The sequence below is a fragment of the Dromiciops gliroides genome, chromosome 5 (genome assembly GCF_019393635.1).
Source record: "Dromiciops gliroides isolate mDroGli1 chromosome 5, mDroGli1.pri, whole genome shotgun sequence".
In the NCBI taxonomy this organism is placed as follows: Eukaryota; Metazoa; Chordata; class Mammalia; order Microbiotheria; family Microbiotheriidae; genus Dromiciops; species Dromiciops gliroides.
In genome coordinates this window covers 232,893,064-232,906,574 of record NC_057865.1, presented here as the reverse complement: position 1 = coordinate 232,906,574, position 13,511 = coordinate 232,893,064, and the positions used below count along the sequence as shown (strand labels likewise).

At 36.8% G+C, this 13,511-nt stretch overlaps 1 protein-coding gene across 6 annotated transcripts in view; it reads right to left on the bottom strand.

Annotated features, from left to right (window-relative positions):
* MON2 (MON2 homolog, regulator of endosome-to-Golgi trafficking) overlaps positions 1-13,511 on the bottom strand; it is a 138,180-nt gene that overhangs the window by 44,073 nt on the left and 80,596 nt on the right. For 4 of the 6 annotated variants that reach the window (XM_043965855.1, XM_043965856.1, XM_043965859.1 and 1 more), the window contains 3 exons: positions 4,374-4,517; positions 3,561-3,578; positions 3,118-3,246 (listed from right to left, as the gene is read on the bottom strand). In XM_043965855.1, coding sequence (XP_043821790.1) covers positions 3,118-3,246; positions 3,561-3,578; positions 4,374-4,517 — 291 coding nt within the window. The remainder of the gene's footprint in view (positions 1-3,117; positions 3,247-3,560; positions 3,579-4,373; positions 4,518-13,511) is intronic. The other 2 variants (XM_043965857.1, XM_043965858.1) reach the window with 1 other exon arrangement.

The following is a 13,511-nucleotide window of genomic DNA, read 5'->3' as shown; positions in this document are numbered from 1 at the left end:
TTTATGCCTTTCAGTCAACTGTGATATTTTTTAAAAATACCATTTCCAGTCTGTTTCCTTCTCACATTTTCACCAAAAATATTTTTATACAGTTATAAATCAGTCTTAAAACAGTTTTAAAGATGTAAGAAACTGGGCATATATGCTGGTAGTTATTAATGACTGCCTTTTTCAATAACTATGCTTTTTTCCTAATTGTTCTAATTCAGTCCCTTAATGATCTCAAAATTGTATTAAATCCTCTGTGTATACTTGGTCTAGTCAAGCTGCCCTGTCATCTTTGTCTTTTTTTAGTTCTATTTTGAATTTCTCATTTAACACAACAGGAACAGATATTAGACCCTAAATATACCGAATACATCATTACTGATGAAGAAAATTTTTAAAGAAATGGTAAGATCATTTTTTCCTCCTTACTGCTTCATCTTTAAATGTTCTTGTTATATAGCCTCTGAATACTTGGGTCTCACACCAAGTTTACTGTAAACACTAACTGGTCTGGATCAGGCAATCGGATTTGTTAAAGAAATGATGACAGGTCCACTTTTTTCCTCCTTTCAATTTCATCTTTAAATGCTCCTGATATAATATTTGAATATATGGGTCTCACACCAGTTACTATAAACAGTAACTGGTCTGCATGTTAAATATTGTTGTTGGGGTCATTTTTCGTAGAAGAAATAGTTAACCTTTTCTTTTATTGCATTGTGATTCACTGAGATTTTATCTCTTTCTCTGAGATTTGTCTAAGTTATCTATTTCTTAGTTATTCGTTTTTATCATAATTTTGCAAAACCCTTATTTCATTTAAATTCTATAATTTACCAGCTTACAGCTGTGTGTAACATTCCTTGATCACATTCCTAATTCAATATAATCACAGGACCTAAGAATTGGAAAAGATCTAATACCACCTAATCCAGGAGTTTTTAATCTTTTGTGTCATGGAAAACTTTGGCAGGCTAGTAAAGGATATAGATTCATTTTCTGAAAAGGTGGCACATGTAGTTAATGATCTCTTTCCACCCTATAAAATCCCTCTGTCCCTGGGCTCCTTCCTCTGACGGGTCAGTTCCTCCTGGAACATCCATTTTAAGGCGCCAAGCCAGATATATTCACTCCTTCATTTGTCTCCAGGCTCTGTTCCCTGTACTCCTTGGAATTCTTTCTCTAACCATCTCTAAGTACTTTGTTCCCTCCTCCCTTTTTAGCTTCCTTTTTTTTTTTTTTAAGTGAGGCAATTGGGGTTAAGTGACTTGCCCAGGGTCACACAGCTAGTAAGTGTTAAGTGTCTGAGGCCAGATTTGAACTCAGGTACTCCTGACTCCAGGACTGGTGCTTTATCCACTGCGCCACCAAGCTGCCCCATAGCTTCCTTTTAATGTTATTTTCTCCCATTAGAATGTAAGCACCTTTACAGCACGTTCTATCTTTTATTTTGTTTCTCTTTATACTTCCAGCTCTTATCACAATACCTAGCACATATTAAGCATTTAATAAAGACTTATATGGATTTCAAATATCTACAAAAAGTGGCAATCCAATGAGAGAATACTATTCTCCTGGGACAGCCATTACACTTTTGGAAAATTCTGTTAGGAATGTTTTCCTTACACAAAGCCTTTCTCTAGCTGAAACCTATTGCTCTAAAAGTGCTGTTCTCTAAAAACAAGCAGAATTGATATTAACACTCTCCTAAACTAACACATATTCAAAAACCTTAAGACAATTATCCATGCACCAACATGGCTCCCCACCAATGGAATACACACACTGACGAAATAAAATATCCCTTAAGAAAGCTGAATATCAATTACTATCAAGAAATCCTATGAATGACTATAAGAGAATGAAGAACCTATTAAATTAGTATGATGGACTTCTATAATCAGACAATTGGCTTGGCACCTTCTTTTTGCTTCTTATGTTAATATTGTTGTTGGGGTCATTTTTCGTAGAAGAAATAGTTAAACCATACTCTACTTTTTCATTCACATCTTCTTGAATTAAATGGAAAATTAAGCATAGCAGATCAGCCAAACTTGAAACATTTAATACCAGAAAACATTATTAAGGATGAATTAAACTACAGAACCTTCAAGTCAACAAACATGCCAGATCTTTTCAACCTCAGAAAAGTAAGCTTCAATTTTAATACCCAACCAGTTCAATTCTAGGAGCAGAGTATAGATATGGGTTATTCTTTTACCTGCGAGCAAAGAGAAGAGGGTTTCTCGTGTTTTTTAATTTCTCTAATTAATAGAATAAAATATTAATTTTAAAGATTCATAATGCTGTCACATTTTGGTATCATTTACTTGCATTATGATTTCTTATTTGTTCACTATGTGTAAGGCACTGTGCTGAGTGTTTTGTGAGTTACAAAAGCATGCATGACTTTTGAACTCCAATAACATATAGTACAAAAAAAAATGTATAATCTAGTAGTTGCTTCTACTTGGCATAAAAATTTTTTAAATAGAAAAAAGACAACTCGTTTTATTAAGTTCTACTCCATGTCAATTTCTTAGTTCACTGTTTTTTGTTGTTTGTTGATTAAAATTCTTTGCATTTAAATATCTATTTTTACATTTGGGCTGGACCTGTGGTTTCACAGGTGTAGGAAATTTCTATTGAGGAAGCTCCCTCTACCAATGCAGGACAGAAAATATTGTACAACTTAAATTCTTAGAGATTTGCCTTTGTAGTACTTAAGTGGCTTGTGTCAGAGTTGGGAGTTGAAGTCAGACTGTCCTGTGATCAGGCCTGAATCCATGATGTCATGAGCAGTTAAAACAATTTTAAACAAAAGATTTTTCTAGGTTGACAGAAGTTGAAAGAAACTTATCCAGGAAGAAAGTGAAATGTATATCACAAAAAGAAATATATTCTTTTATATATTTAGTAAATGGACATAATTTCTGTAAAAATAAAATTAAAATAAATTACCAGGCAAGAAAGTAAGTTTTCTCTAAAAATTTCTGAAAAGCAATTTCACCAAATCAACAAATTACTTTTATGGAAAACAGCCTATATAAGCATTACTAGATGTAATGTCCTATGGTATCAACGAGTAATCTCAAAGATCAAGTACAAATAAAATAATAAAAAAATTACCGTTATCACATTCTGAAGTACTTTCTCATTCACTACAGCTTTATGACAAGCTGTTTTTTGGTATAAATCCACCACCACTTCTAAAGATCTCTCTGCAAATGGTACATAATTCAAGGCTACCCATTCTGCCTAGAAAACAATATTTTAAAATATGAGTAAACAAACAGAGAATAGATTAAAAATCATACATTTTCCAAAGAGTAGAACTGTTTTAAAACTCAAGTCTTGGTTTTATGTCAGCTTGCCACCTTAATGCATGCAAGTTTTTCCAAAGAATGTATTTAATATAACCCAGGCAAAGATGTAACACTTTTGAAAAAAAACAAAAAAATTTTAAGTTTTCAGCATTTGATGTGGACTTGGGGAAGATGTGCTTTATTAGCTAGAATATCATAACTTTCTGCCTAATAGGTTAGGACAATTTTTAAGGAAATTTAACTCACCGGTGCAAATAGTTGGATCTATTGTGATTCCATTGTGTTGCAGAACAAATAGAATGAGAAAAGTTAATACATATATTAAAAACTATCTTTCAAAAACTATGTAAAATTTTACTGTTGAGTGAATAATCAGCATATGCATGCATTTAGAAAGCTATTTTTCCTAAAATAAAAATTTACAATTTACCAATTATTTATGACTTGTGAAAGTTCTTCAAAAATCAGTCCAACTAATTTTTTTTTTTTTTAAGTGAGGCAACTGGGGTTAAGTGACTTGCCCAGGGTCACACAGCTAGTAAGTGTTAAGTGTCTGAGGCCGGATTTGAACTCAGATACTCCTGACTCCAGGGCTGGTGCTCTATCTAATGCACCACCTAGCTGCCCCCAGTCCAACTAAATTTCACACCAGTACAGGAAACACTGGTCAAATAATTATTTTCTTAGGTGCATCCATGGCTGATAATTCTTCTCTCCTGATATCTATTTAACAATTATTACTTTGGGGAATTTGGAAATTGTTTTTTGAGGGAGTGAAAAGGGTTTTCAGGGGAAAGCAGTTAAGAACCTCAAAAATTTAGGGGAAAGAGTTAAGGAAATCAGCCACTCTGCTAAAAAAAAGGGAAGTCACAAAGAGTAAACAAACAGTCTATACAGATTAATTTTGTATATGCTTTACAATGATAATAGAAACAGGAAGGTCTGTTTAGATGGGGTAAATGGCTTTTGTCTGGACAACCAATATTCATCTTAAATAGAACTGACTATATTAAAATGCCGTTAAATCAAAAAGCATAAATAACATTTCTAGCAAATTACCTGATTATATTTTGCATTTGCAATGTGCTTTGTTTCCAGCTGTCCATACTGTGGAGGTTTACAGGAAAACTCTACAAATGCCAGTAACTGGTCAAATATTGCTGGATACATTATTTGCATGTTTTCTGGACCTATACAGATGGCCTAAAAAACAACAACATTATAATGAAAAACCTTCAAGTATGTGAAATTTCTAAGTTTTTAAAAGCCAGGGTAAAATGTAAAGCTCATCATTCAAAAAAAACCAAACTACTTATGATTAATGTTGGGACAAAGACAAAACATTTGCCTCTAAAGCATCCTTTGGTGATGTTCTTTACCAGTTTATCATACATTTCTGAGCCTGTTTCCTTATCTATAAAATAGGGATGATAGTTTAATTATCAACACACAGGGGTGTTTGTAAAACTTAAATGTGATTAATTAATATCTGGAATAATAACTATTCCTTCCCAAACATTCCTTCCTAAACTTTTACTTCATCCTTTTATTCTTTTTGTTTTGTTTTGTTTTGTTTTTGTTTTTGCGGGGCAATGAGGGTTAAGTGACTTGCCCAAGGTCACACAGCTAGTAAGTGGCAAGTGTCTGAGGCTGGATTTGAACTCAGGTCCTCCTGAATCCAGGGCCAGTGCTTTATCCACTGTACCACCTAGCTGCCCTCTTATCCTTTTATTCTTACAGGCATTAGGAAATATATTTTTCTTTTGACTAAAAGTGGACATTTTGCTGTTCCTGAAACTCAACAGCTAATAAAAGTATGGTTTTCAAGAGAGGATACGAATTATTCTTTTCTCAACAGGAAAAAAAATGATCTTTATTCTCAGAAAAGTAAGGAATATGCCTAATATCCACAAATCAAGCTATATTAAAGATGTAGTAACATACATGCACATATATAAAATAACAAAAGCCACTGCCAAAAGACAAGTTAAAGAATATTAACAAAAAAGTTCTCAGAAGAATTTCAAAAGAAAGAATATTTCAAATTACCAATAAGAAAAACAACCCTTATATTTCACCTCACATACTTCAAATTAGCAAAAATGACAAAAGATGGTAACAGTCAATGTTGGAGGGATTTAAATCCACATCCTTGCAATTATTCCTTTTCTTAGAGAGTTCACTTATGGCTTGTTCAATTCCCCTCCTCACCCCACCAAGATTAAGTTGCTTGAAGTCCTTAATTCTTCAGAGTTCTATTAATCTAGGCATTTTAGATTTTTATAAGTATTCAGCTATATCTTTTAAGTTATCAGTTTTGTTTGCATATATTGATCAAAAAGTATCAATTTCTGCCTTTCTGCATTTGTGTCCTTATACATGGTTAAAGGGGCCATGAACACGGAGAAATCTTCATATTCTTGATGATTTCCATTCAGTAGTAGGCTATTATAGCTAAATCAGCGTTTCTAAAACTCTGTTCAAATCTTTAAGGTATTTCCTATTTATCTTTGTATTAGAAGTAGTTAGGTCTGAAAGGGGAACATTAAGGTACTCAACATCTATTTCTTCCTATGGCTCAATTTGCTTTTCTTTTAGTTATTTAGATGGCATGCCATTTGCATATATATATATATATATTATTCATAGTGTTTGGCATCTTCTTCTGTTTACACATATAGCTAGACTCAGTTCTTGATTTGAGGATTAGCGCAAGGGCCCACCTCCATCTCCTCCTACACTCTTTGATGGAATGGTCAGGAGCTATCTGAACCTGACCTTGATTTCCTAGGTTCCTGCTGCTGCCTTTCACTTCCCTTGGTGCCATCTATTAGTTTACTCAGACTTAATTTAGTGTCCCTTGTCATAACTGCAATTGGCTGTCCCTGATCACTGCACTAGGTGGTTTCTGTCCCCCTAAGATATTCTTGGTCAGGGGCACTGAGTGGTCTTCTATGTCCCCATTTTTTAGTTATCCTGTTGGAATATTTCCTCATCTTTTTCTTCTAAGACTTTACCAGTCATAGTGTTATGGAGTCTTTTGTTACTCCCTGAGATTTCCCTGGTAAAGGCAGACATTTCTATTTCTGTCTCTCTTCCTCTGCTGTTTCACCTATAAGTGGGCTGGGTTATCTCCATGCCCTCTAGGGCTTTCCTATTTGTAGTGTGACTGAAGGTTTCAGTTCTGTTGATATGGCTGATGCTGACTTCTCTGGCAGGATTCTTTTTCCAATTTCCACAGCATATGAATGTGCTTTTATGTACTGCTGGGTTAGACAAAGGAACTTAATGATGTTTCTTTTTGGATTTCTTGCTCACTGTTCCAGTTGGCGCTCTTTCTCTATCATTGTTGCAATAAAAATAGCAGTGCTGAGCTCTTATGTGAACTGTCATGTCAACATCTTAGATGGAACATAAAATTTTAGGATTGACATTCCTTCATTACCTACAATGCTATTAAGCAAAACACAACTTCCACACTTATCTCTCCAGGCATATGTATTTTTACTGTTCCTTGGTCCAAGAGCGTGATTACCACTACTACAGATTTTACTCTGGTTCCTCATCCTAACACTGTGAATTTCTATGTTTCAACTGTTTCTTTATAAACAACACTGCTGGATTCATTTTACTATCCTCCATTTTAGGGCTAAATTCATATAATTCACATTAACATTACATTTGTTAGGTGTGCTTTTCCTTTAGTCAAATCATATTATGATTCTTCTCTTTGTCTCCCCTACCTCAAAAGACAGTGGTAAGAGAAAGGAATTGAAGTAGACACTAGTAATCAATAATTGGAGTGGTCTGAGTATTCCTTAGCCTTTCCTCTCTTTACCAATCCAAATCAGTTGCTTCCTTTTACATTTTACTTCTCATCTTTTAATCCCTGCCCCACCCCCCATTATAATCTATGCTTTTGCAGGTGGCTTGTTTTGCTAGTGAATAGTCCTTCCTGAAGTCAAGCATTTCTTAAACTATGCCCCTCATTCCTCTCCCTATTGCTGACTGTTGATTTTAATGTACAATTAACTCTATGTGTGTTCAACCTTCTGTCTCTTAAGTCAGAAAAAAAAGTTCATGAGATGCATGTTTTCTCCACCCCCTATTTTCAGGGTTATATATTAATCTGACATTCCTGATTATGAGAACTGGCTAAGTTTCTTATTCTTTCTCATTTCTTCCCTAATTTCTTCCCACTAAATTTTCCCTTTTCTTAAATAAAACAAAACTCCACCTAGGCCCCATGTGACAATGCCCCTCCACCCATTAGATGTAAGCACTTTATCATCATTTAGTCCCTTAAATTGCTTAAATATACTTTTTAAGATCTCTTGTAGGGGCAGCTAGGTGGTGCAGTAGATAAGCACTGGCCCTGGATTCAGGAGGACCTGAGTTCAAATCCAGCCTCAGACACTTGACACTAGCTGTGTGACCCTGGGCAAATCACTTAACCCTAATTACCCCGTAAAAAATAAAAAAATTAAAAAAAAAAGATCTCTTATAACTGGCATTCATGTTTCAATTCAGTTTTGCAGACTTAAGTTTTCTTAGTTGTAAAGCCTTTAGTTCTTTTGGAAAACAATTATTTCAAGACTTCCTTTCCTTTAGGTAGTGGCTGCTAAATCTTATAAGATAAGATTTTTTTTACTGGGGTTGCTTTGTACTTGATCTCTATATTCCTGGCTGCTCCCAGTATTTTTTGTTTTTATCTGAAAAGTCTATATTCTGTATGACTTTTCTAGGTTGTATGCAACTTAAAATTTTTTTGGGGGGCTGACGATTGAGATGATGTTACAAAGGTGAAGTTCTTCAGAGTGTCAAACATATGAATAAGTTGATAACTTTTTGTTTCAATGTTTATTCTTTTTCCAAGTGTCCTGATTTCATTTTTTAAAAATCTCTCTTCCTTTTTAAACACTTCCTTTATTTCTTCCATCCAACCACTTTTGGAGTCCTTGGGGCAATTTAGCAATTTAGCAAAATATGTGGCAATTATTTTCTTCTTCTGTGATTTTATTTTACAATTCTTTTAGTCCACAGTATCTCTTCATTGAAGTAGAAATTTTCTTCTATTTGCTCTCATCTATAGCCCATATATATACATACATACATACGTATATGTCTATGTATAAGTATAGTTTCAAATTTTGGATGAGGACTTGGTAACATAACCAGGATCTTCCACCTCCTGCGCCATTGGACTATAGGGCAACACCCATTTCCTGCTGCAGTCTCAGAGCGGGACAATGTTAGAAGCCAACACTAGACCCTACTTCATTAGTAAGAATGTTGATGCACTGAAGTCTTTGTGTTCAGTCTCTGCCTTCTTTCACAGCTGGGTCTATGGTCAAAGTCTTGGCATGGGACTGGAAGTGGATGCAGGGTTGTCACTAAATCCCATCTACTACAATAGTCTGTAGCTTCAGATTATCTCGGGGAACTTTCCCATCCTGGCTCCACTGGCTTTTATCTGTTTCCTATGAAATCACCTAAAAGAATGGAGAGAGCTTCCAATTTCAGCCCTCTGAGTGGCCTAAGACTGATAATGCTGATATTAGTATGGTTTCTTAGGGCATCCCTAAACCTGGCTCTAGTCTTTGACCCTTTCCTTGTGAAGTTCTCTACCCAGAGTTCTGTAGCTTTATGCATCAGCCCTAGGTCTCTGCTCCTAGCATGGCTCCACCAGAACAATGCTAACTTCAGTCCAGTCGCATAGGCCATCTCTAGCCATGCTGAGCTTGGCCCATTTCCTTATGGAGTCAACTAATAGGAGATTCCTGGCCCCAAGCCCTTCAAACAGCTTCACTAAAGAGGGAGATGGCTTCGGGTATTTCCTGGGGATTTTAGTCCCTTGAGCACACTGTCCTTGGCCCAGATTCCTTGCAATACCTTCCTTGATTCAGGTTCTATCTCCTTGTGCTATACTTTATGAGGAAGAACTCTGGTATATTTCTTTGTTTTTCACAGGATCCTTCCTCATCTTTAATAATATTCATCAGGGGAAGCTGGGGTTTGACTAGAAATGACTACTTCACTATCTTTAAGTGGAATTAGGATTAGGTTCACCATAAATTAGCATAACCTTAAAGATACAAGTTTATGTCCCAAGAATAGTAGATTTGGAGACTTAAAGGATCTTGAGTCAAATCTGGGCTATGGCACTTAGCACCTGGTGGCCTTAGGCAAATTACTTATGGTTTTCTGAATCGGTTTCCTCAGCCATAATATGAAAGACGTGGCCCAGATAATTTCTTAGGTCCCTGCTAGCTCTAAATCTACAGTCCTGTGATTCTGTAACTTCCTCCCTGCTTCATGCATACTCACATCAAGTTAGGTGGCTAACCTTTTGTTTATATATGATAGAATTTTAAGAGAAGGTATCTCTTAAAAGTAGAAGTGGAAAAATGCCAAGGTTCCAGGGCATGGGAATGAGGCATTGGTGAGAATGAAAATTCCTTTAAGCCACAAAGACAAAAGTATTCTATACTAGTCATAAAACATATCAACTAGGCAGGTGGTAATTATATGTAAACCAAGATGATGATTTAAAAATATATTTAATTTTAGAAACTTTAAGAGAGCTAAATTGTAGCATTTTTTTAGAAGCAGATGTGACTGATATCATTAAATATACTGAGCACCTTTTATGTTTAATACTGTGCTTTGGGGCAGCTAGGTGGTGCAGTGGATAAAGCACCGGCCCTGGATTCAGGAGTACCTGAGTTCAAATCCGGCCTCAGACACTTGACACTTACTAGCTGTGTGACCCTGGGCAAGTCACTCAACCCCCATTGCCCCACAAAAAAAAAAAAATACTGTGCTTTGCAAGTTAGAAAATAATTATAAAGACATACTTGTTGTCCTACAAGCACTTGTCATCTAGCTGGCATGACAAATATAATACACATGAAGACATTCAACTATTTGTTCTTCAGTCTTCTCAGTCAAGTCTGACTCTCCATAACCCCATTTGAGATTTTCTTGGCAAAGATACTGAAGTGGTTTGCCATTTCCTTCTCCAGCTCATTTTACACTTAAGGCAAACAGGGTTAAGTGACTCACCCCATGGTTAGCCAGCTACTAAGTGTCTGAGGCCAGATCTGAACTCAGGAAGATAAAAGTCTTCCTCACTTGAGGCCCAAAGCTCCATCCAGAGTGCCACCTAGCTGCCCCCATAAAGTCATACATGAAAAAGTAACAATGGCAAGGTCTTCATTAGATACCCTCCCTCCACCACCACAAAAAGCAACAACTAAATGCAAACAGAAAAAGGTCTGCATTCCCTGAGGAAGCTCTATCCCAGAGTTCATGGATAGGCATAGTCCCCTAACTGAGTATCTTCTCAATAACTTAGGCAGCCTTTCACTTAACCATGCAAAACAACATATCACTAGATATCATAAAAGAAGAGGAGGGGCAGCTAGGTGGCGCAGTGGATAGAGCACTGGTCCTGGAGTCAGGAGTACCTGAGTTCAAATCCGGCCTCAGACACGTAACACTTACTAGCTGTGTGACCCTGGGCAAGTCACTTAACCCCAATTGCCTAACCCTAACCCTAACCCTAACCCTAACCCTAACCCTAACCCTTAACCCCAATTGCCTCAATTTAAAAAAAAAAAAGAGGAAGGATGAGAACAGTTTAAAGAAAAACTTAGACTAAACTTTCCTCTAAAGCAGGAGCTCTTAATTTTCTGTGTCATGGACTGGTAAGTCTGGTAAGACTTAAGAACTGCTTCTCAGAAAAGATTGCAAAGGAAATCAATGATACAATTATAAAACTATGCGCATGAGGGCAGCACACGAAAATTAAAAAAAAAAAGTGTATGGGGGGGCAGCTAGGTGGCACAGTGGATAAAGCATTGGCCCTGGATTCAGGAGGTCCTGAGTTCAAATACAGCCTCGGACACTTGACACTAGCTGTGTAACCTTGGGGAAGTCACTTAACCCTCATTGTCCTGCTCCCCCCCCCCAAAAAGAGAGAGAATAAAAATATATGTATCAAAAACAACTATAAAAAAAATTTTAAGTTCATAGATGACAGGGTAGGAATTCCTTCTCAAAAAGTAACAATCTTTTTGCTGATGATCTTTCTTAAAAAAAACAAAAACAAAACAAAACCAGGGCAGCTAGGTGACGCAGTGGATAAAGCACTGGCCCTGGATTCAGGAGTACCTGAGTTCAAAACCGGCCTCAGACACTTGACACTTACTAGCTGTATGACCCTGGGCAAGTCATGTAACCCTCACTGCCCAGCCAAAAAACAACAACAAAAACCTTAACAATAATTCCCAAGAAACTGAAATAGTGCTTAAAGAAGGAATACACAGGGGCAGCTAGGTGGCGCAGTGGATAGAGCACTGGCCCTGGAGTCAGGAGTACCTGAGTTCAAATCCAGCCTCAGACACTTAACACACACACTTACTGGCTGTGTGACCCTGGGCAAGTCACTTAACCCCCATTGCCTGAAGAAGAAGACGAAGACGAAAACGAAGATGAAGAAGAAGAAATACACATATACACATCCCACATATATGCATATATTCACAGAGCCTGTATGTGTCAGAGCCAGGACTCTATGTTCCTGGTTCTGATATTAACTCTCTGTGCACTCACCATGCTGCCTTTTGAAAATGGGTCTAGTAATCAAATAAGAAAAGCATGTAGGGGCAGCTAGGTGGCACAGTGGATAAAGCACTGGCCCTGGATTCAGCAGGACCTGAGTTCAAATCTAGCCTCAGACACTTGACACTTACTCTCTGTGTGACCCTGGGCAAGTCACTTAACCCTCATTGCCCTGCAAAAAAAAAAAAAAGAAAGAAAGAAAAAAGAAAGAGAGAAAGAAAGAAAAGAAAAACAAAAAGAAAAGCATGTAACTATAACCGCATTTCCTCAGCCATTTCAGTTCTGAGGTACTAAAATAAAATAAAATACAGAGACAATAAGATATCTGAAATGCTACCAAGTAGATTTATCAACCCAGACTAAATAATAACAATAAGATGCTAAGCGAAATTGCTGCTTGGGCATAACTCTAAAGCCTCAATCATTTTACTTGTAATTAAATCTCCAAATAGGATTTTGGGGAAAAAACAAAATTTGGAATTTTAGAATATGTAGGGTACTATCTACATTCCTTTAAACACACACACCCCATTTTGGGGGACAGAGCCAAGATGGAAGAGTTAAGGCAGGGACTTGCCTGAGCTCTCCCCCAAACCCCTTCAAATACCTATAATGACTCTAAACAAATTAAGAAGCCACAAAACCCACAAAAAAGATGGAGTGAAACAATTTTCTAGCCTAAGACAACAAGAAGGTTGGCAGGAAAGGTCTGTTGCACCAGGATGAAAGTGAATGAAGCACAGTCTAGCACAGGTTGCACCAATGTAGAACCAGGCCCCAGCAAACCAGGAGCAAGTAAAGGGGTATGGGGACAGGGAATAGGGGGTGATAAGCCCCAAGCTTGCAGCCTGAGGGGGGAAGGGACCCTGGTCACAGTTCTAGGGTAGAAAAGAGCTGCTCACAGATTGATGTACAGTACAGGAAAATAGTAAATATACCTTGTCCTAGATCATACCACCTTGGAAGAGCTAAAAACTTATAGGTCCCCAGAATTACCTCTGAAAACAGGTGCATAAAAACACCTAAAGCTTGGGACAGTGCCCCTTCCACTCCAGAAGCAGAGCCCCACTTTAGCATAGTTAAAAGTCAAGAAATAGGCCAGAAAATGAGCCAACAGCAGAAAAAAATTCTGACTGTAGAAAATTACCATCATGACAGGAAAGACTGAAACACAAACTTGGATGAAGACAACAAAGTCAAAATTCCTACATTCAAAGGCTCGAAGAAAAATATAAATTGGACCCAGGCCATGGAAGAGCTCAAAAAGGATTTTAAAAATCAAGTAAGAGAGGTAGAGAAAAATTGGGAAGAGAAATAAGAGTGACGGAAAAAAATCATGAAAAAAGAGACAACAGATTGGTAAAGGAGGCACAAAATAATACTAAAGAAAATAACACTTTAAAAAACAGAATAGACCCAGAGACACAAAAATTTAATGGGGAAGAATGCCTTGAAAAGCAGAATTGGCCAAATGGAAAAAGATATACAAACATCCACTGAAGAAAGAACTCCTTAAAAAGTATAATTGGCAAAATGGAAAAGGAAGCACAAAAGCTCACTGAAGAATAATAA